Source organism: Propithecus coquereli, unplaced genomic scaffold (genome assembly GCF_000956105.1).
Source record: "Propithecus coquereli isolate 6110/MARCELLA unplaced genomic scaffold, Pcoq_1.0 Scaffold232, whole genome shotgun sequence".
NCBI classification, from domain to species: Eukaryota; Metazoa; Chordata; class Mammalia; order Primates; family Indriidae; genus Propithecus; species Propithecus coquereli.
Window position 1 is genome coordinate 4,354,506 of NW_012147864.1, and position 20,803 is coordinate 4,375,308.

Here is a 20,803-nt window from a genome sequence, read left to right on the forward strand (position 1 = left end):
GGTGGCAGCTGGCCCCTGGGAGGCCTCCTTGTGGAGGACAGACCTGTCAGCCACGAGTGGGTCTGGGAGCCCATCCTCGGGGACGGCAAGAGCAGACTCCTCGCTGCCCTTTGGGGTGTCTAGGCAGCCCCCCGGGGTGCAGAGACCAAGCTGAATTTGGGGGCATCATCCTCTTCCAGGCCCACCCACCCACGGGCCAGAACACAGGACATCTGGTCTCTGCCCTCCCTGCGCCACCCCTGCACAGATCCGCCACTGTCTAGTCTGGCCGCCCCCACTGCTCACTCCTTGCTCTGGTTCCCATCCCCTCCGGAGGGGAGAGCCCCTCAAGGACAGGGTTTGACACGTCCCTCGCAGGCTGAGAGGGGAGATAGGCTGCCAGCCGGCACAGAAAGGACTCTTTGAGAAGGTCACTCAGGCCTGGGCTCTGGGGGCGCTGGGCATTGTCCCCCAAGGTCACATAGAGGAGATAGGGCCTGCCCTCCTCCCGCACAAACATCCCACCCTTGGCTGGGCCCATTTAAGCCCAGGCAGCGCAGCCCTGGCAGCACCCACGATGCGGGGCCTGTGTCTCCCTCGCCTGGCTCTGCTGCTGCCGGCCATGGGGGCTCTGCTGGTGGCCGAGACCCCGCGAACAAAGCAGCCAGCCACCAGCACAGGGGGTCTCATCTTCCACGAAGACTGGGACTGGCCGCCAGGCAGCCCACAGGACCCCTTGTGCCTGGTGACCCTGGGTGGGGGTGGAAACCACAGCAGTGCCCCCTTATGGGTGGCAGGGTCCCTACGCAGCTACGAGCGGGCCTTCCTGGGGGCTGTACAGCGGACTCACTGGGGCCCCCAAGACGTGGCCACCTTCGGGGTCTGCAGCTCCAGCGACAAACAGGCCACCCTGCCCCTTCTGCAGCGCCTGGGGGCCTGGCTGGGGGCGCCAGGGGGGCAGCGGCTGCTGGTCCTGCACCTGGAGGAAGGTAGGTGGGGGCCCAGAGGGCAGCACCACCTGCATCGTTTAAGGCAGCTGGGGTCCTCCCAAGGGAGACTGGGTGCTGGGGAGCCCCACCCCCCGCAATCCATGGCCTGGGAGGGGGTCACCGCGATCTTCCTGTCTGGGATCAAGTCCCCATGACCCACTCTCAGACCTGCCCCTCCCACAGTGCCCAGGGAAGGCGTCACTCGCCCCATCCACAGAGAGTCCAAGGATATGTGGCCACCAGAGCTCGGGGATTCCTCCTCCCCACACCCCAGGCAGCCTGCCCCCTGAGATCCCCCACCCAGAGACCCCAAGGCTGCAGCCCCACCCCAACCCTGACTTGGCCACCGCCCACCGGTCACTCTTCCCTGGCTGCAGGAGGCAGCAGAGGGGGCCACCAGTGTCCCTCCCTTCAGGGTCCAGAGCAGCAAGAATGGATCCCAAAGGCTCCCTGCCAGGGTGGGGGCTCTCCCTGCAGGACAGGTTGGGGAGGGGCCTGGGCCTCCACGGCTCAGGTGTCGCCTTGTCCTGGCTGCAGTGACCTGGGAGCCGACACCCTTGCTGAGGTTCCAGGAACCCCCACCTGGAGGAGCCAGCCCCCCAGACCTGGCGCTGCTGGTGCTGTACCCAGGGCACGGCCCCGAGGTCACTGTCACTGGGGCTGGGCTGCTGGGCGCCCAGGTACCAGGGATGTGCACGCCCTGGGTCCTGGGAGTCCTCACGTTGCAGGGGAAGGGGGATGGATTTGTTAAAAGGTGGACGCTTCACAGGAGGGCTGAGTGAGAGCTGAGTCAAGTCTGGGATTTGGAGGGGCGGTGGGAGGAAGGGATGGACAGCAGGGCTGGGCAAGTCGCTGCTGCCGCCCCAACCCAGCCAGGCTGGGCTGATCCCGCAGAGCCTCTGCCCGTCCTGGGACACCCGCTACCTGGCGCTGGCCCTCGACCGCCCAGCTGGGGCCTGGAGCGGCTCCGGGCTCGCCCTGACGCTGAGGCCCCGCGGAGACGGTAGGTCCGCGGAGAGGGGCTGGGCGTCGGGCCGGCTGCCCAGGGCCGCAGCGCTTGAGCCAGCCTCGCGCCCGCCCGCCGCAGGTGCCCCCCTGAGTACAGCCCAGCTGCAGGCGCTGCTGTTCCGCGACGACCCCCGCTGCTTCACGCGGATGACCCCCGCCCTGCTCCTGCTGTCGCGGTCCCAGCCCGCGCCGCTGCCTGCGCATGGCCAGCTGGACACGGTGCCCTTCCCGCCGCCCAGGTGCGCTCAAGCGGGGAGCAGGGGGAGTGGGCCGGCGGGGGCGGCGCTGCCTGGCACCCGCTCTCAACTCCCCCCACTGCGGGTTTCAGGCCGTCCTGGGAATCTGAGGAGGAGCCGCCGCCCAGCGCCGACCCCTTCCTGGAGACGCTCACGCGCCTGGTGCGGGCGCTGCGGGGCTCTCCGGGCCCCGCCTCGGCACGGCGCCTGGCCCTGGACCCGGGCGCGCTGGCCAGCTTCCCGCAGGGCCTGGTCAACCTGTCGGACCCCGCGGCACTGGAGCGCCTGCTCGACGGTGAGGAGCCGCTGCTGCTGCTGCTACCAACCACCGCGGCCACAGCCGGGGACCCCGCACCACCGCAGGGCCCCGCGTCGGCGCCGTGGGCCGAGAGCCTGGCGCGCCGCGTGGCTGCTGAGCTGCAAGTGGTGGCCGCCGAACTGCGCGGCCTCCCGGGCCTGCCGCCGGCCGTCGCCCCGCTGCTGGTGCGCCTGCTCGCGCTGTGCCCGGGCGACCCCGGCCGCCCTGGCGGCCCGCTGCGCGCACTGCTGCTCCTGAAGGCGCTGCAGGGGCTGCGCGCAGAGTGGCGCGGGCGGGACCTGCGCGGGCCGGGGCGGGCGCAGCGCAGCGCGGGGACCGCCACCACCGACGGGCCGTGCGCACTGCGCGAGCTCAGCGTGGACCTCCGAGCCGAGCGCTCGGTGCTCATCCCCGAGACGTACCAGGCCAACAACTGCCAAGGCGCGTGCGGCTGGCCGCAGTCCGACCGCAACCCGCGCTACGGCAACCACGTGGTTCTGCTGCTCAAGATGCAGGCGCGCGGGGCCGCCCTGGCGCGCCCGCCCTGCTGTGTGCCCACCGCCTACGCGGGCAAGCTCCTCATCAGCCTGTCGGAGGAGCGCATCAGTGCGCACCACGTGCCCAACATGGTGGCCACCGAGTGCGGGTGCCGGTGAGCGCTCGCCTTGCGGACCGCTGCCCCCGACAGGCCCAGCGCGCCCCTTCCCATATTTATTCGGACCTCAGGCATCGCCCCAATAAAGGCCAGCAAGCACCTGGCTGGGGTGTCCGTGCGTATTCGGGAGCCCGTGGGGCCCCCTGCGCGTGCTCTTCTCGCGCTCCCGCTGTCTCTTTCCCCGTCGGAAGCACCCCGACCCCCTCATTCAGGCCCCGCGTGTGGCTCCGGGGTCCAGGCGCAAAGGAGTAGGCGACGCGGCGGCCGCAACACTCGCTTTTATTTCGCTGGAGCCGCGGGACACCGCGGGGCGTCGAGAAGGCGTCCAGGCACTCGTGCGCAGCACCCAGGCCTGCTCAGTCCCGCCCCTTGCCTGCGCGGTGCTTGTGGCGGCCCTGGGGCCGGTCCTGTTCGTCGGGGCGCCGCGGGGAGGCCCAGGCCTGCCTCTTCCTGTGCTCCGCGTCCCTGGAGTCCCGCGCCCACGGCCGACGGCCCCCTTCGCGCGCCTCCCAGCGCCGGGGTTCGGCTTCCCGGGGCTCCCTGGCTGCCCGCGGTCTCTCTTTCCTCGGCCTCTCCTCCTTCCGCGGCCTCTCCGCCTTCCTCTCCTGCTTTCTCTCCTCCCTTCTCGGCCTCTCCGCCTTCCTCGACCTCTTCTTGGGCCCTGGGTCTGCGAGGGGCGCGCGGTCCTCGCCGGGTTCCTCCTCGTCCTCTGCAGCCTCCTGACTCCCGGGAATCTCGGGCTTGTCCCCTGGCTTCGCCTGGGGTGCAGGCGGCCGGGGTAGGGGTGCCCAGGCCGTGGGCTTAGGCTGCAATGCAGACAGCGCGGTCCTGGGGTCAGCGCCCACCTCCCCCGAGGCCCGGCTCCCTTCCCCCCATAAAGGCCCCACTACCCGCTGTCACTGGGAGGTAGCGCTTACCGGGGGTGCCTCTGGCTCTTTTGGGGCTGAGCTTGGAGGGACCCACGACTCCGGGGCAGGCGCGGGGGCGACCACCTCTCCAACCACGGCGTCTAGGGGTGGTAGGATCCGGATGAGTCATCCAGGGCGGAGCGACCGACCACACCGTCCATCCCTCCCCCGCCCCTAGAGCCCGCTTCCTCGGGACAGATGGGGCCAGCGGCGCGCGCCACCGGGTGCGCTGAAGCTGGCTGGTCCGGATCCCTCCGAGAGAGCCGCTTCCCTCGGAACCTTCCTTTTTCCGGTCACAAAAGGACTGGTCATTCTTTCTTCGCGGGCTGTAGGAGCGTCCCCTACAGGCCTGCCCCTCGAGACTCTCACTAGTCGCCCTTAGCGCACAAGGCAGGCCGCGGAACAATATGGAAAGCGTTGCACGAGATCCGTGGGGAGGCGAGGGCCGGCTCACGTGGGACAGGGGCGCACAGGGCGCACCCTGGAAGGGGAAGAGCCCCCGCAAGGTCAACAGTGGGGCCTAGTCGTGACCATGGGGCGCACCAGGTCCAACCCTGAGGACAGAGTGCACAAGGTAGGGGAGCGGGAAGGGAGGTCCCCGCACAAGGCCCATCGTGGGGTGAGAGGGCGCGAAAGGCCGGTCGCTTAAGGGGAGATGCGCAAAGCTCTAGAGAGGGACGCAGGCCTGGCTACCGGGGCGCACAAGACCCTGCCTGGAGAGGCGGCTCCCAGCCCCAGCCCTTGTGGCCCTTCTCTGGAGAGGTGGGCGGGCACTCAGGTCGACCCCGCCCCCGCCCCGCCTTTGGGGAACCCAGCTCACCGCGGCACAGCTGGAAAGCCGAGCCCAGCAGCGCCACCAGCGAGGCCAGCACCAGGCACTTGTTGAGCGTGATTTCTCCCCAGGGCAGCTCCTCGCTCAGGGCCGGGGGCGGTGGCGGCGGCTGCGGGGGCGGCGCCGCCTGCGCCTTCTTGCGCGCAGGGGCGCTCCGAGGGGCTGCGGGGGCAAGGGTGGGCTGCGCTCTGGCACCGGTCTGAGCAGCCCGCGCGCACCGCAGGCGCAGGGAGCAAAGGGTGAGCTGCATCCTGAACCCGGCTCTGCCCCGCCTGGCTGTGTGGCCCTGGGCAGCTTCCGGGGGTCGCCCAGAGCTCCTGGAAGATAACTTGCTGGAGCTTAGGGCACCTTAGCTGCTGTCTTCACGCATTAGCTGAGGCTCCCAGCACATTTCGTCACTACCTGCCACTCCTGGATGCCACCCAGCCAGAAGCCCTGGCCGCATGCCCCCTTCCCACCTCCAGATCCAAGGACCCAGCCCCAGGGACCTGCCCCGTGCTGTCCCATGCCCACCCTCCACCTCACCCACACCCGCTGCAAACCCACTTGCTCCGGATTTCAGCCTCTCCTTCCCTGATCCTGGGGCCCCCCTGGCCGCAGGCTCCTTTTCTGTCTTCTTGGGCCTGGTATCCACACCGCCACCTTCAGCCATGGGCTCCTGAGTGTCCTGTGGGAATCAGGAGATGTTCTGGGTGTTTCCTTCCAGCCCGGACCCTTCCCATGGGCTTTAGAAACTCACCCCCCCCTTGACCTGCGTGTCCCTGGCTCGGGCTGAACCTGGAGGACCCAGCTACTCACGTGGGGCCAGCTGCTGGGGTCGGCCAGCCTGGGCGTCACTGTTGGTGGGAACAGAGGAAGAGTCAAGGTAGCAGGGACCCCCAGGCCAATCCTGCCCTCTCCCCCTGGCCCTGCCGGGTGGGCGACTGTTCCCATGTCATAGGCAGGAAAGCAGACGGGCTCAGAGACAGCCTTGCCCAGAAGCGAATATGGCTTTAGTGGCAAGGTGGGATTTGAGCCCGGGCATGTGTGGACCAGCACCTGTGTTCCTTAGGCACACTTTACAGACCCCTGGGGCAGAAATAGGGGCCTGGGGTTGGATGTGGGAAGAGAGCACAGTTCAAGGCAGTCCAATGTGGAGACTGCACCCTTGTCTCTGAAGCTGAGCCGCCTGGCTCTACGGCACCAATGGGGACGGGCGTCATCCCACCAGCGCCCGGAGGTACCTGGAGCCCCGTTGTCCTGTGGCTCAGCCAGCGCAGAGAGGTCCTCACCAGCCTGGCAGCTGCCCAGGCCTCCATCCAGCTCCTCCCAGCCTCTGGTCGCCATGGAGACGGCCAGAGCCAGGCCGCAGGTCCAGAGCGCCTGGGCGAGGTGGGAAAAAGTGTCTGGCATGTACTGAGCCCCCGCCACGGCCTGGGCCTCACCCGCGGGCTCTGCGGACACAGGTTTGCCGGCCCCTGCACTCCTGTGTCCGGGCCCTTGTTCTTAGCCTGGGGCACCCTTCACTTGGCAAATTCATCCTCATGCCAGGCATGGCCCTGCGTGCCTGCCTTGGGACCCCTCCCTAGAGCCCAGCCTCTCTCAGCACCCGTGAGCACATTAGCAAAGGCTGCTGGGGCCCAGAAAAGGCTGGAGCCCACCCAAGGTCACACAGCAATGAGTCAACCCGGAACCCATAGCCCCAGGGTCGGCTCATGTTCTCTGAGACCAGGGACTATTTTTATCTGGTGCCTGAGGCCAGCGGGATAGACCAACGGGTGGCATGGCCCCTCCCAGGCCTTTGCTCCCACGGGGTCTCCCTCCATGCCATCCCGACTTGCTATTCCTGGCACCCGGACCCCCTGTCTGACCCTGTGAGTCTAGAGGCACAAGCCCCGGCAGCCAGGTCCAGCCTGGCTCTGTTCCCATGTGCCAGATAAGGAAACAGGCTGGAGACCAGGCGTTGGCTGAAGGCTGTGTGAGCTTTGAAGTCAGACCCTGTATTTTGGGGTCCCTGTGGCCTCCAGCTGCCCGCAGTAAACTGTTCCCATCCCTGGGGCTCCAAGGCCAGAAAGGGGCCTGGAGCATGGAGTGGGGGAGGGGCCTCATGGGCAGGGGAACCTGGTGTGCGGCCCCTTGGTGTGTGTGTGTATGGGGGACAGCCACATGAGTTGAGGACCCCCGTGGACCTTGGCGACATCCTCCCAGACCTGGGGACCCACACCACTGCCCAGGCCACCCCCAGCCCCGCTTACCGGCCAGCCGCTGCGCTGAGCTTTGTGGCCGGGTTGGAGTACAGGGAGGGTGGCCCCCAGACAGACAGCAACAGGTGGCCGGACACAGCCATGTGGGCCAATCAGCATGGCCTTGGAGCAAGGGGGTGGGGCTAGCAGGCGGTCATGGCCAGGGAGTCCCCCACCCACCTGCTATTGCAGCAGGACAGGGCATTATCCTGGAGGGGAGTACCCCACCCCTATTTCAGCCCAGAGCCACTGTGAGGCCAGGGAGACTTGCCCCCTCTCTCCCTGTGGGGGGCTCGGCAGTCGCCCACAGGGGTGGAGGAGACCCTAACCGGTGGCCGGCAGAGCCCAGGGGCAGTAGGGAGGGCTCCCTGGAGGAGGAGGCGTCTCCATCAGTACGTCCTACACACCTGCAGCAAAAGAGCTGCCTGGAATCCAGGCTGTGCTGGCACTGGCGGAGGAGCCCAGGGACCTGTTTCCCCATCTAGAAAGTGGGGCCACTGCCTCCCAGGGTGGTGGCAGGGTGGAAGTGAGTTAACCCTCGCTGTATGACCACCCGATAGGCGTGGGCTGCCTCTGCGTATGGTTCTTCATCGTTCCACCTGCTCACACACCGATACCTTGGTTGGATCAGTCACCGAACACAGTTTGGGGACCAACACCCAGAGGCGAGGCCCCTTCTCCTCACACCCTATCGGGGACACCAAGTACCCAGGCGACATCACCTGATGCAGGTGGGGTCCCCGGGTTCCCCATGGCCGATTACCGTCTCCCCTTCGCACCCTCTTAGCCTAGCCTGCCCTCGGGGACGGCAGGAGTGTTTCGTCTCCACCTCCCGGAAGGGGGCTGTCCACAGCTCGGACATGGGGTTCTTCTGGGAGGGAGACGCCCCCGTACCTCTTAGGGGATCGCTTTGAGCGAGGAAGCCAGGGCCGCAGGGTGGAGACGACCGCAGAAGCCACATCATTCCTGGGGAGTCAAGAGAGAGTGGCTGGAACCTCATGTCCCCCCAACATCGGGGCTCCCTAGTCCATGCCCTGCTCTGCTGAGCAGCATCTCCCCCCACACCACTGGGCCCCCCGCGGCTCACCCAAGCCCTTTACACCAGGTTGACCTGGAGGGGTCGTCCTTCCTCACCCTGCTCCCCCTGTTACGGGTGGAATTGTGTCTCCAAAAACGCATGTCCAAGTCCCGACCCCTGGGCCCCCAGAAAGTGATTGTATTTGGGAATGGGGTCTTTGTAGATGGAACTAGTCGAGATGAGGTCAGACAAGAGTGGGGTGGGCTGAAATGCGGGTGGTGTCCGCAGGAGAATAGACACAGCGTCACTTAGAGACACAGCAGAAGCCACGTGGAGACTGAGGCAGAGGCTGGAGCGATGTGGCCACAAGCCCAGGGACACCTGGAGCCCCCAGAAGCTGGGAGAGACGGGAGGACCCTCCCCCGCAGCCTCTGGAGGGAGCTCGGATGTGCAGACATGTCGATTTTGGACTTCCGGCCTCCAGGATGACGACAGGAAAAACTCCTGTTTTTTTAAGCCCCCCCACTGTGTGGCCGCACACCCTGAAACTTCATTCCCCCCACGTGGCTGTGCAGAGAAACCCGGCACCCCTTTTCTGGGGGGCTCCAGGCTTCTCAACCCCCAAGGGTGCATTCCGAGGCCTGGACCCAGATATTTGTGCCCCAGCTGGAAACCGAGGGCCACTTTGGGAGCCCGGAGGGGAACAGGGAAGTGGATCTTGGCGGTGAGTCACCACCGTTAAAAATCTTGAGCAAACACAGCCACCAAGAAACCTGACAAACCAGCCCACCCGCATAGCGAAGGCACAGGCGTCCCTGTCCCCTCTTGCACCCGGTGCAAAAACAGCTCTAGTTCCTTCCTTTCCACACACGCCAAACACGCACATTTAGAAAAGGCAGACAAATTGAAAAAAAAAAAAAGAAAATTTTTAACACCTGTCATCTTACCAAGCAGAGACAGCCACCGTGGAATAGTTCGGTGTTTTTTCCTTCCCTCTGGCATTTGTTTTCATAACTGTTAATTTTATTATTAGTTACATATTTATTTTTATAAAACCGAGCGATCATCCTTCCTGAAGGTCTGAACATCTTGTTTGGTAATGTAGATTTTTTTTCCCTCCCTCTTTAAAGTGTATTATGGCTTGGCAATTCCTCAAAAAGCTAAACACAGAAGGACCATATGAGGCAGAAATTCCACTCCTGGGTACCTCCTGGAAGGGATTGAAAGCAGAGAATTAAACAGGCGCCGCACGCCCACCTTCCCAGCAGCACAAGAGTGGAAACAACCCAAGTGTCCACCGACACATGAGTGGACACACACAACGTGGCCCATCCACGCACTGGAGCGTCACTGAGCCAGGAAAAGGGACAAGGCTCTGACACAGGCCACAGTGTGGATGGACCTTGAGGACGTCGTGCTCAGTGAGAGATGCCAGACACAGAAGGACACACAGTGTGTGACTCCATTTATGTGAAATGTCCAGAACAGGCAAATCCAGAGAGATGGGACGTGGATTCGTGGCCGCCAGGGGCTGGGGAGGGGATGGGGGTGACTGCTGATGGGGACAGCTTCCTTTTATGGTGCTACTTAACTTTTCAAGGAGCTACCAGACTGTTTTCCGAAGTGGCCGCACCGTTTTACTCTCCCACCCGCGGCGTAGGAGGGTTCCACTTTCTCCACATTACACACTTGTCATTTTCCAATTTGTGTGTTTGTTTGATGGCCAGCCTAGTGGCTGTGAAGCCGTGTGACCTCACTGTGGCTTCGATTTGCATTTCCCTGGCTGACGGCATTTTTCCGTTCCCAGGACCTAGCAGTTTCTCCCTTGGGACGCCTGTCCCAGGAAGCTCAGCTCTCCCAGAAGCAAAGCCAGGACTTGAACCCAGGGCTTCAGAGAGACTTCTCTGCAGGCTTTGTTTTGAAAGAGCTGAGGGGATTCTAGGCAGGGCCCTGCTGCAGCGAGTTCTCCCGGGGCCTGGGCAGGTCCCAAACCTTATTAATAGAAGGTCCCTGGTGTGGGTCATTTGGTGATGTTGACATTGAGCTAATGCGAGAAGAAACTAAAATATGCAAACTCATTTCTCCTGGGCAGGAGCAAAATAGCAAAACAAAGGCCACCTATGACATCATCCACCCGAGCTCTTTCCTTCCGCCTCCCTCCTGGGCCCAGAAAGGGGCATCACCAGCACACTCTGCCTGGCGTGCGGGACACTGCGCCCACCCATAACCTCATCACGCCCCAGTCTGCGGGGCGAGACTGGCGGGTTCTGAGGGATCTGAGGCTTTCCCTCTGTCCCCACTAATCCTCTCACAAGATCTGTTGTCAGAGATAGTTCTAGATTTTTCCCTGATGTCGAAATTCTCTCCAAGAGTCACCTAGGCTAATTTTGTAAGAGGCGGTGGCGTCTGAGAGCGTCAGCTCTGGATGTCCACTGCCCAGATTCGAACACTTGCTGCTCTGCCGCTTCCCGGCTGTGCCTCAGTTTCCCTTCCTGTGAAATGGAAACGTAACAGAGACCCCAGCTCATGGGCTTATCGTGAGAATTATGCCAAGCGTTTGGGCCGGTGCCTGGATCCTGGGAAGGGCTGTCATTGTCATCTCTGTCATGGATGTCTGGCCACGACCGGCCACAGCAGGGCCCTTCCAGTCCCTACAAGATAAAACACCCCCACCCGACATCCCCAGGGGCCCTTGGGATGCGCCATTGACGTGTGTGAGAACTCTGAGGAGTGCCGGGCAGGGGGTGTGGGCGGCCGCCTTCCCTGTCCCTGCAAGGGCAGCAGCCCGATCTCGTTAGGGTGTCCACCCTCCTTGTCCTCAGGGAGAGGTGGCCCCGTTGCTGGGGTGACTCCCAGGCTAGGTCTTTTAATAGGAGAAGTGAGATCTTCTATGGCCATCCTCTCTCTGCTATGGTGACATTCAAGATGCAGGGGTGACATGCAGTGCCCCCATCGGCCAACAAGGTCACAGAGGGAGAGCAAGAAATAATCTTTCCCTGGTTTGCAGCGGTGTTTTAACTTTAATTTTTTTTTATTGTAGTAAAAGATACACAACAAAATTTACAATCTTAACTTTTAAGTCTACAGTTCAGTATTGTTAAGCACATTCACGCTGTTGCGCAACCGTCATCACCCTCCACTTCCAGAACATTCTCATCTTCCCAAACTGATGCTCTGTCCCATGAAACACTCCCCACCCCCTCCCCAGCCCCTGGCACCCACCGTCCTGCTTCCTGTCTCTGTGGATCTGACGACTCCAGGGACCTCCTGTGAGCAGAATCACACAGGACTTGTCCTTCTGTGTCTGGTGTCTCTCACTGAGCACGATGTCCTCAAGGTCCATCCACGCTGTGGCCTGTGTCAGAGCCTGGTCCCTTTTTAAGGCAACACACCTTTTTTTTTTTGAGACAGGGTCTCACTCTGTCACCTTGGGTAGAGCACAGTGGCGTCATCATAGCTCACTGTAGCCTGCAGCTCGTGGGCTCAAGCCATCCTCCTGTCTCAGCCTCCTGAATTTGAGGCTGCAGTGAGCTACGATGATACCACTGCACTCCAGCCTGTGCGACAGAGCGAGACCCCCATCTCAAACAAACAAACAAAAAAAACACACAAAAAACAAAAACAAAAAAACTTCCTGCAAACAGAGGCCTGGGAAAGTGAACAGGAAACATTCAGAGCTGCACAATTTTGTTCAGGCATTCGGCCTGGGAATCGTCTGTGTTCTAGAACGAGACCTTTGTAAAAACGCTGGAAATACTGCAAAATAAAATAACGAAGACGGGGGTGGAGGATGAGAAATGCCTAACGGGACAGCGTACGTTATTGGGGCAATGGACACTCTAGAAGCCCAGCCTAGACCACTGTGCACGTAACGAAATTGCACCTGCACCCATACACTTCTATACACTTAGAAAAAATAAAATAACAGGCAAATGTAAAAAAATAATGACACTCTAGTGGGGAGCATCAAGCTAATAAACATAAGCAACGTGAAGTGAGAAACAGCCACCTGCCCGAGATAAGCCCGTCATCTAGGCCCAGGCTTCCGACCGAGGCTGCCGTGCGCATGTTTGCACAGCCAGTTGCAAGGCCGCAAGCACGATTCTGGGTCCTGGGTCTTATCGCCCGGCAGCAGATGCCCCTGTGCATTTGTGGCCAAATTCCAGCCGTTCACAGCCTCCGTCGGGCCTGATTTCATCGCTGGCGGCTTGATGTGTATTAGAAATGGTCGCTTCTTGGTTACTTCCTTTTATCACACTGTTTGCTCAGAAGAGGCCTTCTGACTTCTTGTTTTAGAGACTCGTGACCAGGAGGCAGAGGCAGCCTTGAAGATGACGCCAAGCGGAGGTTCAATCCTTCTTTCTTCTTTGCTAATTTTTTAAAAAAATATTTTTGTAGAGATGGGGGTCTTGCTATGTTGCCCTGGCTGGTCTCGAACTCCTGTCCTCAAGTGATCTGCCTCGGCCTCCCAAAGTGCTGGGATTACAGGGTGAGCCACCGTGCCCAACCATAGGTCCTCTGTTCTTGACACACCACCCCCATCTGCTGTCCCTCCCAGGCTGTTCAACTGTCACCACCTCCAAGAAGCCCTCCCTGATATGCTTCTTTCCCTCCCTGCTGTCTGGGGGCCTCTCACCTCCCACCAGATCTGATGTCTCTGTAGGTCCCCAGCAAGGCTGGGCTGGCAGGATGCATTTGCCCATGGTGAGCTCCAGCAAGGCCTGGTGAGGTTGGATGTTTCCCCTTCGAATAGTCTCACAGCATCTGAAGGCAGCCACCAGAGTTAGATGCAGAAGGGAGGTGAACTGCCGCGGTAGGAACAGACAAGGCTCCCCTGGACTTGGCTATGTCTGAGGACATCTGTGGTTGCCACGACTGGGGGGGTGTTCCTGGCATGGAGGGGGTGGGGGCAGGGACATTGCTCAGCACCTGCAGTGACCAGGAGGCCCCACCCCAGGGAGTGACCCAGGCCTGAATGTCAACAGTGGGAATGAATTTCTGTGCCAATACCGTATAGTGAAGGCTCAGTGACCACGACAGCCAACCTTTGGGTGCTGTGTGAAATCTCCAAAGAGTTCTGGGTCTGGCTCTAGGGTTTGTAGTCTGTGGGGGTGGCAGGAAAATGCCCCCACATCCCTGCCCAGAGCTGAGATCCCTCAGACGGCCCGAGACACCCCCCCACACACACACCTGACTTTTCTGCTGCCCCGGCTTTCTTGAGAGCTGCTCCTGCTCCGGTTTGTTTTTACCAAGAAGCTCCTTTTATTTTTTTCTTTCCACCCACAATGCTTCCAAATTAAAGCCTGTTCTGCCCAGTGGCCCCGCAAGACCTGCCAACGAGGAAGGAGCCCTGCCCGCCCCACGTCTGGGCTCCAAGCCTCTGCTGGTTCCATGTGGCCCACACAGGCCTGGGTGTGGCCCAGCTGTCCCCCCCCCCAGAGACAGTTCAGCAGGCCAGGACCTCTTGGACACCCCACTAGACCAGGCTCTGCACCGCTCAGGGCCAGACGGCCTGGCACCCACCATGCTGGGGGGCAGTGGCAACTTCCCCCACTTCCTGGCTTGAGTTCTGGGAGTAAACACAGAGTGACCCGGTGACCAGGAGCCAGCCATTGGCCGGTCCGCATTCTGGACTCTTGGCCCAGAGTCGCCTGTGCAAGCCCCAGGGAGCTACCAAGAGGTCAAAAAACAGATTTTGAAACCAGGAGGCTCTCCTAGCCTCAAGAAACAGCCTAAATAATAACAAAGATGTGAATCCTCCTGCTAAGGAGGACCCTGGCTCCTCCCTGCACGGGCTGGCGGGAGTGGCCCCTCGCGGTAAAATCCTGCACCCTCTGCAGGAAAATTTAAAACAACTATAAAGTTCGCCCAGCACCCCATTTGCTTTTTATTATCAAGAACTACCACCCCTAAGATATACCTTCCGCAGAAAAGTTCTCTGGTTGGCCTAACATCTGAAATCAATACAGTTTGTGTTGAGTCTTGATAATGTGTACAGGGAAGCTTCAATTTAGGCTTTTTTTAAAAAGATATCTTTTAATAAATATCGTAGTCCAGGTGGATGGGAATTTAGAGACACGTGGGACACAGCCTCGCCTGTGGCAGGGTAAGTCTCGTGGGTTTGTAATTATTCACGATCATCGAACGTTCCTTTGGGGAAAGTTTGTGTCTCTGACTCAAACCAACACAGTAGATTCGAAATCAAATGAGAGCCCGAGATTCTACAGACAAGGAAACAAGCAAGTTGATGAATCCAAATTTTAGTTCGCACACGAAATAAGTTTACCCAACCCAACGTAACTGCAAGAGGAATAATATTTTTGCTTGGTAGATCCAAATTTTAGTTTATATGTGAAATGTGTTTCTGAATTTTAACTCGCAGGACTAATGCTTTTTCACTGGTGGGCAAATTTCAGTTCTCACAGGAAAAATCTTTCTGGCTTCATCTGGGAGGAACAAAATTTTTGTCTAAGTCTAAATTTAACATGAAATATTTTATTATACTAAATTTGAATAATATCTTTCACATTGAAAGTTCTTGTTTTGTAAATGTAAGCTGTTTTAAAACTTAAAAAGAATTAAAAGAACTATGATTAGTACCGATTATTGCAAGGTTATTACAGAAAATAATTTTCTCCTATGGGGGGATGGGCGCGGTGGGACTCCCCCTCCCCCAATACCCGACGGCCTTTGTCGTCTCTAGCCGCCCGGGGAAGGGGTCCCGTGGGGTGAAGGAACCCTAGTGAGGGCGACAGGGACGATGACGGAGACGAGGCCACCGCGACACCCCTCAAAAACAGACCCCCAGCGCGACACCCTTGCCCCAAAACCCGGCAGTGGGGGCGGGGCGTCGTAGGGCGCGCGCGGCGCGTACCCGGGGCCACAGGAGCCCCGCCCCCCGCGCGCCCACAGAGTGACGCCCGCGGGAGGGGGTGAGGTTCGAGGTGTACTGACCAATCACCTGCGCGTCCCCGCCTCCGGCTCCCTCCTCCTCCACCAATCAGACGCCTGGAGGGGCGGGAGTGCTTGGGTTTCCTGGCTGCCCTGCGGTTCCGCCCCCTTGTGCGGCCGCGTTCCCGGCGGTGTGGGGGGCGTGGCCAGAACTCGGCGTCTATAAAAGCGGGAGGCGGCGGCGCCGCCATTTTGCGAACGGCGAGCAGCGGCGGCGCGGAGAGGCGCAGCGGAGGTTTTCCTGGTTTCGGACCCCAGCGGCCGGATGGTGAAATCCTCCCTGCAGCGGATCCTCAACAGCCACTGCTTCGCCAGAGAGAAGGAAGGGGATAAACCCAGCGCCACCGTCCACGCCGGCCTGACCATGCCGCTCCTCAGCCTGCATAGCCGCGGCGGCCGCAGCAGCGAGAAGTGAGCGCCCCGCCCCCGCCCGAAGCTTCCAGAAGCGCCAGCCGCGCAGGCCCGCGGGGGGCCGGCCTCGGGGTGCCAGATACGTCCCGGGAGCGCGAGATCCGCCCCTTTCTCAAGGCCACGGTCGCGCCGGGGGAGGGGCCGGTCTCGAGGTCTCCCCAGGGTTTGACGGCAAACTTGGGGTGTCAGGTTTTGGGCGGAGCAGAAAGGGAGGCTGATTTTGGAGAGGCGTGCGTGGCTGGGGGCGCGGGCTGGGGGTTGGATTGAGAGAGGGACGTGGGGTCGGGGGGCAGGTTGGGGAGCACAGGTAGTCGGGTGTCGGGCAAGGTCGGGGGTCCAGTCGGATTTGGGGGACGCAGGTCGCGAAAGCAGGTGGGGGCGGGGTCGCGGTCGGGCAGCTGGCCCGAGGCCGAGCGGGGCCCGCAGGTCCCATGAATGTGCACTTTTCTGTTGCCGCCGACAAGCGTTGGCTGTAGGAGCCGCGAGCTCCTCTCAGGTGGACCAACTTGAACGCGGTCCCCTGGCTCCGCGACGCGGCCCCCGGACGCGACCGGCTTTGTGGGCTCGGTTTTCAGCGAGCCGCTGTGGTTGCCCAAGACGCGCGGCGTGGCCGCCCACGTAGACGGCGCCCGCGGCTTTTCCCCGCGTGACCGGCGGCTGGACAGCGCCCCGGAGCGCGTGCGCCGACCCTTCCCGGGGGCGCGGGCCCGATGTGCTGGTGGTGGTGGTGCGGCTCGCAGCGTCGTGGCCGCGTCTCCCCGGGGGGCGTCTCGGCCCGAGGTGGGCGTCGGTGGGGACCGGGGACCGGAGCCTGAGCCCTCGCGCAGGGGCCGCGGCTGGGGGGGACCCGGGTGGCAGCAAAATGGAGGCGATTCTGGGGCCTGTTTACGCCGCGCGGCAAATGGCTGCTGGCGCTGTCGGCTGCGCGATTGTGAAAATCTCCCCCGGGGCGCGGGGCGCGTCTGCCGAGATGACGCAACCGGGAGGCTCGGGGTTGGGGGGGGGCGGCCCGAGCGAGCGCTGCGCCCGGCCAGGTTAGGAGCCGGCGGCCGAGCCCCCGGGTGTCTCAACGACGCAGGGTCTAGGCCGGGGGCTTCTCTGGAAAGGCAGGTAGCTAGTGGCTGCGCAGCAGCCAGGCTTGGGGCTCTCGCTGCGGTGACGTGCAAAAGGGGAAGCTGCGGGGCCGGAGTTAGAAAGGGGAAGTGAAACTGGAGGGCCTGGTTCGTGAGCATCTGCCCGCCTTGAGGTGGTCGAGGGGGACTTGCGCCCGGTGGAGTTGGGCCAGCGTCTTAGGTCTTTTTGCCTCTCCTGTGTGTGCGGGGGCGGCTGGAGCCACCTCCTGCAAGACCCTGTGTTTGGCAGGGCCGGTTCCCGCAGGGCGGTGGGCAGTGGACCCCGGCCGAGGCTGAGCGGGTGGACGGCTCCTGGGGCTCCCTCCGAGCTGGCTGCGTCCTGATGGCCGCTTCCTGCAGTTCCAGGGTCTCCCTCAGTTGCTGTAGTAACCTGGGTCCGGGGCCTCGGTGGTGCTCCTGATGTCCCTCACCCACCCCTGAAGATCCCAGGTGGGCGAGGGAATAGCCAGCGGGATCACAGTCTTTCAGCTAACTTACTGTACTCCGTGAGTATCCGCGCGGCCACGGTCCTGTGCATCTGCTGCCGCGGGCGGGCCGGGCACAGGTGGCAGCCCTGGGGCCCCCCCTGCCCTGCACCCCATCCCTCCACCACCCCCACCATGGCACTGTTGGGTGGGCTTCGTGTTTTTCTGCCTTTTCCAAATTGCCACTAGCCACTGTTCCCTTTTGCCTTGAGGGGCTCACCCCCCCGCCGTGGGAGTAGGGTTTGCAAGATTGGGGACCTGGCGTCTCCCCGCAGGATAATCGGCTGAATGTAACAGAGGAACTAACGTCTAACAGCAAGACGAGGATTCTTAACGTCCAGACCAGGCTCACGGATGCCAAACACATCACCTGGAGGGCAGTGCTGCGCGGCGACAGCCTGTACATCGAGATCCCAGGCGGCGCGCTGCCCGAGGGGAGCAAAGACAGGTGAGGGTGCTGCGGTCTCCGCTTTGTGGGGAGGGGGCTCCCTTTTTCAACAGTATGCACCCCCAGGAGTCCTGCCCTCTGGAGGACACTGGGCAACCTGTGGGATTCTTTCCTGTTGCCATGGTGGGTGGGGCGAGAGTGGGGCGGGGCAGGGACACACTCAGCACCCCGCAGTGCCCACCCCAGAGGATAAGCCCTGCTCAGTGGGAATGAGGCCCGGTGGGGCATGCTGAGGGCCGGCTCAGTTTTGCAGTTCTCCTCGAGTTTGCGGAGGAGCAGCTCCGCGCTGACCACGTCTTCATCTGCTTCCACAAGAACCGTGAGGACAGAGGTAGGTGCCACCCTCCCCTCCTGGTCCCCGGGGGAGGGGATGTGCGAGGGGGGCAGGCCTGTCGGACCCTGGTGTGACGGCCTGTACCCCGCAGCCGCACTGCTCCGCACCTTCAGCTTTCTGGGCTTTGAGATTGTGAGACCGGGGCATCCCCTCGTCCCCAAGAGACCCGATGCTTGCTTCATGGCCTACACGTTCGAGAGAGAGTCCTCAGGCGAGGAGGAGTAGCGGCAGCGCGGCTTGTGCTCCGCTCTAGAGATGGGGCTGGAAGCCGGAGCCCCTCCCTGGCAGCCCCTGGTGTCACCTCGGGGTGGGGTGGCCGCTGCTGCGCTGGGGGTGGAAACGTCAGACTCGTTCATCTCTTCTGGGTTTGTCGCATGTTGTAATTGTGCAAATAAATGCTCACTCCAAATTAGCGGTATATTTCTTGAAGTTTAATATTGTGTTTGTGATACTGAAGTATTTGCTTTAATTCTAAATAAAAATTTATATTTTACTTTTTTATTGCTGGTTTAAGATGATTCAGATTATCCTTGTACTTTGAGAAGTTTATTTGAAGTCTTTTGGAAACAGTCTTAGGTCTCTTAACTTGGAAAGATCGGTATTAATCTACCCTTCTACTGCTCAAACATCCGAATAAAGTGATCACACCTCCAAGACCGCGTTGCTGCTGATGTCGCTGGGGACTGGGAGGGGGCTGCCCTAGGTGGGTGGAGGGTTTGAGAGCACCTGTGGGCACCTGTCTCAGAGGGAATGGGGCTTGTGGCCTAGGCCAGGGCCACAGCGCTCTGCTGCCAGCGCTGCCCTCATTGGGGCCCCTCAAGCCTCGCTTTCTGTCCTGGCCTCGAAGCTCTGGGGGACGGCTGGGGGTGTGGCCGGGCTCCCCAGGTTCCTGCTGGCTCTTAGGCCCCGCCTCCCGACCACTGGGTCCTCCATGGCGTGCGGTGTCCCGGCGGGGACTTTCCCAGCTGGGGCGCGCGTGCGGGGACGGGGTGGGGTGTGCCTGACCCTGATGACCCGTGTCCCCCACTCGCTCCTGGGGAGGGCCTCGCAGCGCCGTGCTGGGGACAGGAGCCCACCTGGGCAGGGGTGGGGCAGGCCCGAGGCAGCGCGGAGGCGAAGAGCCAGGCCGCACTGCGGGGTGTAGGCCAAAGCCGAGGGCTCTGGGCGCCGGGAGGAGCCGACTGGACAGTCACTTCCGGGCCCGCCCCCGCCAAGGTCCGCGTGGCCGCAGCGCCACCTGCTGGCTGCATCCAGGAGCGCCGCCCAGCCAGGCCTTGGCTGGGATTGGCGGGAAAGGGGCCCTTCCTAGAGGAGGGGGGAGCTCAGAGGGTGGGGCAGACCTGGAGGGGTGAGACGTCCAGGCATCTGAGTGACGGTGGGGTCGGCTGTGAGGACAGGGCTGGATACACGCTCTCAGCCCGTTTGGCCGATGCAAATGCAGGGAAAGGGCTTTGGAGCCCAGGTGTTCAGGGATGAATAGGAGGAGTCTGAAGCAGAACGAAGGAGACGTAACATGGGCAAAGGCCTGGCAGCCAGAAAGCAGTTCTGCAGATGAGCAGTGTGGCATGAGGGGTTGGCCAGAGAGAGTTCGAAGAGCCTTTGCAAGAGCCCTGTGTGTATCCTGAGGGCACTAGGGAGCCATGAGAGGTGTTTGAGCAGGAGAGAGGACCTGGTCATACCTGGGGGTTAGAAAGATCCCCCCAGGATTGCCATGGGGGATGGGATGGGGGCACCTCCAGAGAGGAGCCCTCAGGTGAGGGCAGAGGGACCGCTCAGAGCTGCTGGGTTCATATTTCATAGGTGTAAACAGGGGCCCCTGAGGAGTCTTGTCTCTGCTCGCTTGCTGATTCTATCATCTTAGGCTATTAATTGAGCACCTACTGTGTGGTAAGCCTGGCCTTGCCCTCAGAGAGCTCACAGCCTCACAGACGCTAACAATAAATACGTCCAAGTGGTGATACCTGCTGTGGCGGGGAGAGAACAGGGCTAGGAGGCAGCGAGCGACCAGAGGGAGGGTGACTTTATTTGCTTAGAGGAGGTGGGATTGGAAAAGTCTGGCAGAGGAACAGCCCATACAAAGGCTTGGAGGCTGGAAGCAACAGGGAGGGGGCCGCGGGGTGGGGAGAGAGTAGGGAGGTGGCAGGGACAGCATGCGAGGCTTGCGGGCAGGACAGTCCGGACTCCCCCAGGGTGGCTGGGTGTCTAAGGCTCCAGGGAGCCCCACCCCCAGCCTGTGAGCACAGGCAGTTCTCCACAAGGGACTGGGCCATTCACACTCTCAGAGTCGCTCGGCATCCTCGGCATGACGGGGTGCTGCAGGGCCAGAAATGATTTTGGCCCGGCTTTGGAAAGACAGTGTTCACACTCCTATGGAGACAGCGACAGGCCTGCAAGGTGGGACATATTCAGAGAGACATTGATTGGCAGGGAGTGTGTACCCCTGGAAGAGGGGTGGTGGTGGCCCTGGCATCAGAGAGGTGCCCTGGAGCAGGCAGCTGCACTCTTGGGGAGCCCTTGGGGAGTCCCCAGCATATGAGAGGGCAGGCGTTGGAGGGGCCTGCAATCTACGTTGTCTATGGTGGAGACACAGGCGGGCCATGGGCCCCCAGCTCTGGGAAGGGATGCCTGCCTCCTGGACAGGCCCTGGGCCAGGTGTATCGGCTCCGGGTTGGGGTCAGTCCCACAGCAGCACCAGGGCCTGGCTCAGCAAGGCCTCGGTGGCCTCGGCCAAGTATTCACAGCACAGCCAGTCCTCCAGGCCGGGCGCTCCTCCACCCGCAGCCCGCTCGGCCAGGTGCAGGACCAGCAGCGCGCGGCGAGCCCGCAGCCAGGGCCCGAGCGGGGCTCCACGGCCGCGCAGCTCCGGCCCCGGCCCCCAGAGCAGCGCCTGCAGCGCGCCGCGCGTCCGGGCTGCCGA

At 61.9% G+C, this 20,803-nt stretch overlaps 4 protein-coding genes across 4 annotated transcripts in view; 2 read left to right on the forward strand and 2 right to left on the reverse strand.

The window, feature by feature from the left end:
- Nucleotides 1-556: 556 nt before the first annotated feature.
- AMH (anti-Mullerian hormone) lies at nt 557-3,166 on the forward strand. The gene is made up of 5 exons (XM_012645387.1): nt 557-968; nt 1,506-1,648; nt 1,863-1,971; nt 2,056-2,215; nt 2,305-3,166. The coding sequence occupies exons 1-5, from the start codon at nt 557-559 to the stop codon at nt 3,164-3,166; spliced, it is 1,686 nt and encodes a 561-aa protein (XP_012500841.1).
- A 355-nt stretch (nt 3,167-3,521) lies between these two features.
- JSRP1 (junctional sarcoplasmic reticulum protein 1) lies at nt 3,522-6,259 on the reverse strand. Its single transcript, XM_012645388.1, has 6 exons — nt 6,129-6,259; nt 5,704-5,741; nt 5,452-5,572; nt 4,894-5,067; nt 4,083-4,174; nt 3,522-3,971 (listed from the first exon to the last, which is right to left on the reverse strand). Exons 1-6 carry the CDS (start codon nt 6,229-6,231, stop codon nt 3,522-3,524), a joined length of 978 nt encoding a protein of 325 aa, XP_012500842.1. The 5' UTR covers nt 6,232-6,259.
- An 8,993-nt stretch (nt 6,260-15,252) lies between these two features.
- Nucleotides 15,253-18,535, forward strand: OAZ1 (ornithine decarboxylase antizyme 1). The gene is given in 6 exon segments (XM_012645390.1): nt 15,253-15,507; nt 16,980-17,037; nt 17,039-17,125; nt 17,380-17,552; nt 17,798-17,883; nt 17,978-18,535. Coding segments are annotated over 6 exon segments (684 nt in total). The 5' UTR covers nt 15,253-15,361; the 3' UTR covers nt 18,112-18,535.
- Nucleotides 18,536-20,560: 2,025 nt separating this feature from the next.
- Nucleotides 20,561-20,803, reverse strand: part of LOC105811224 (chromosome unknown open reading frame, human C19orf35) — a 3,183-nt gene continuing 2,940 nt past the window's right edge. Inside the window, exon 4 of the mRNA XM_012645365.1 lies at nt 20,561-20,796. Coding sequence (XP_012500819.1) covers nt 20,561-20,796 — 236 coding nt within the window. The remainder of the gene's footprint in view (nt 20,797-20,803) is intronic.

Bases quoted from the DNA above. Each gene is read 5' to 3' on its own strand.
- JSRP1 (XM_012645388.1), bottom strand. From the start codon at position 6,231: ATGGCGACCAGAGGCTGGGAGGAGCTGGATGGAGGCCTGGGCAGCTGC. The intron at 5,573-5,703 runs GTGAGTAGCTGG...TGATTCCCACAG, and splicing joins ACCCCAGCAGCTGGCCCCAC to GACACTCAGGAGCCCATGGC. The intron at 3,972-4,082 runs GTAAGCGCTACC...TCTGCATTGCAG, and splicing joins AAGAGCCAGAGGCACCCCCG to CCTAAGCCCACGGCCTGGGC.
- AMH (XM_012645387.1), top strand. From the start codon at position 557: ATGCGGGGCCTGTGTCTCCCTCGCCTGGCTCTGCTGCTGCCGGCCATG. The intron at 969-1,505 runs GTAGGTGGGGGC...TCCTGGCTGCAG, and splicing joins GGTCCTGCACCTGGAGGAAG to TGACCTGGGAGCCGACACCC. The intron at 1,649-1,862 runs GTACCAGGGATG...CTGATCCCGCAG, and splicing joins CTGGGCTGCTGGGCGCCCAG to AGCCTCTGCCCGTCCTGGGA.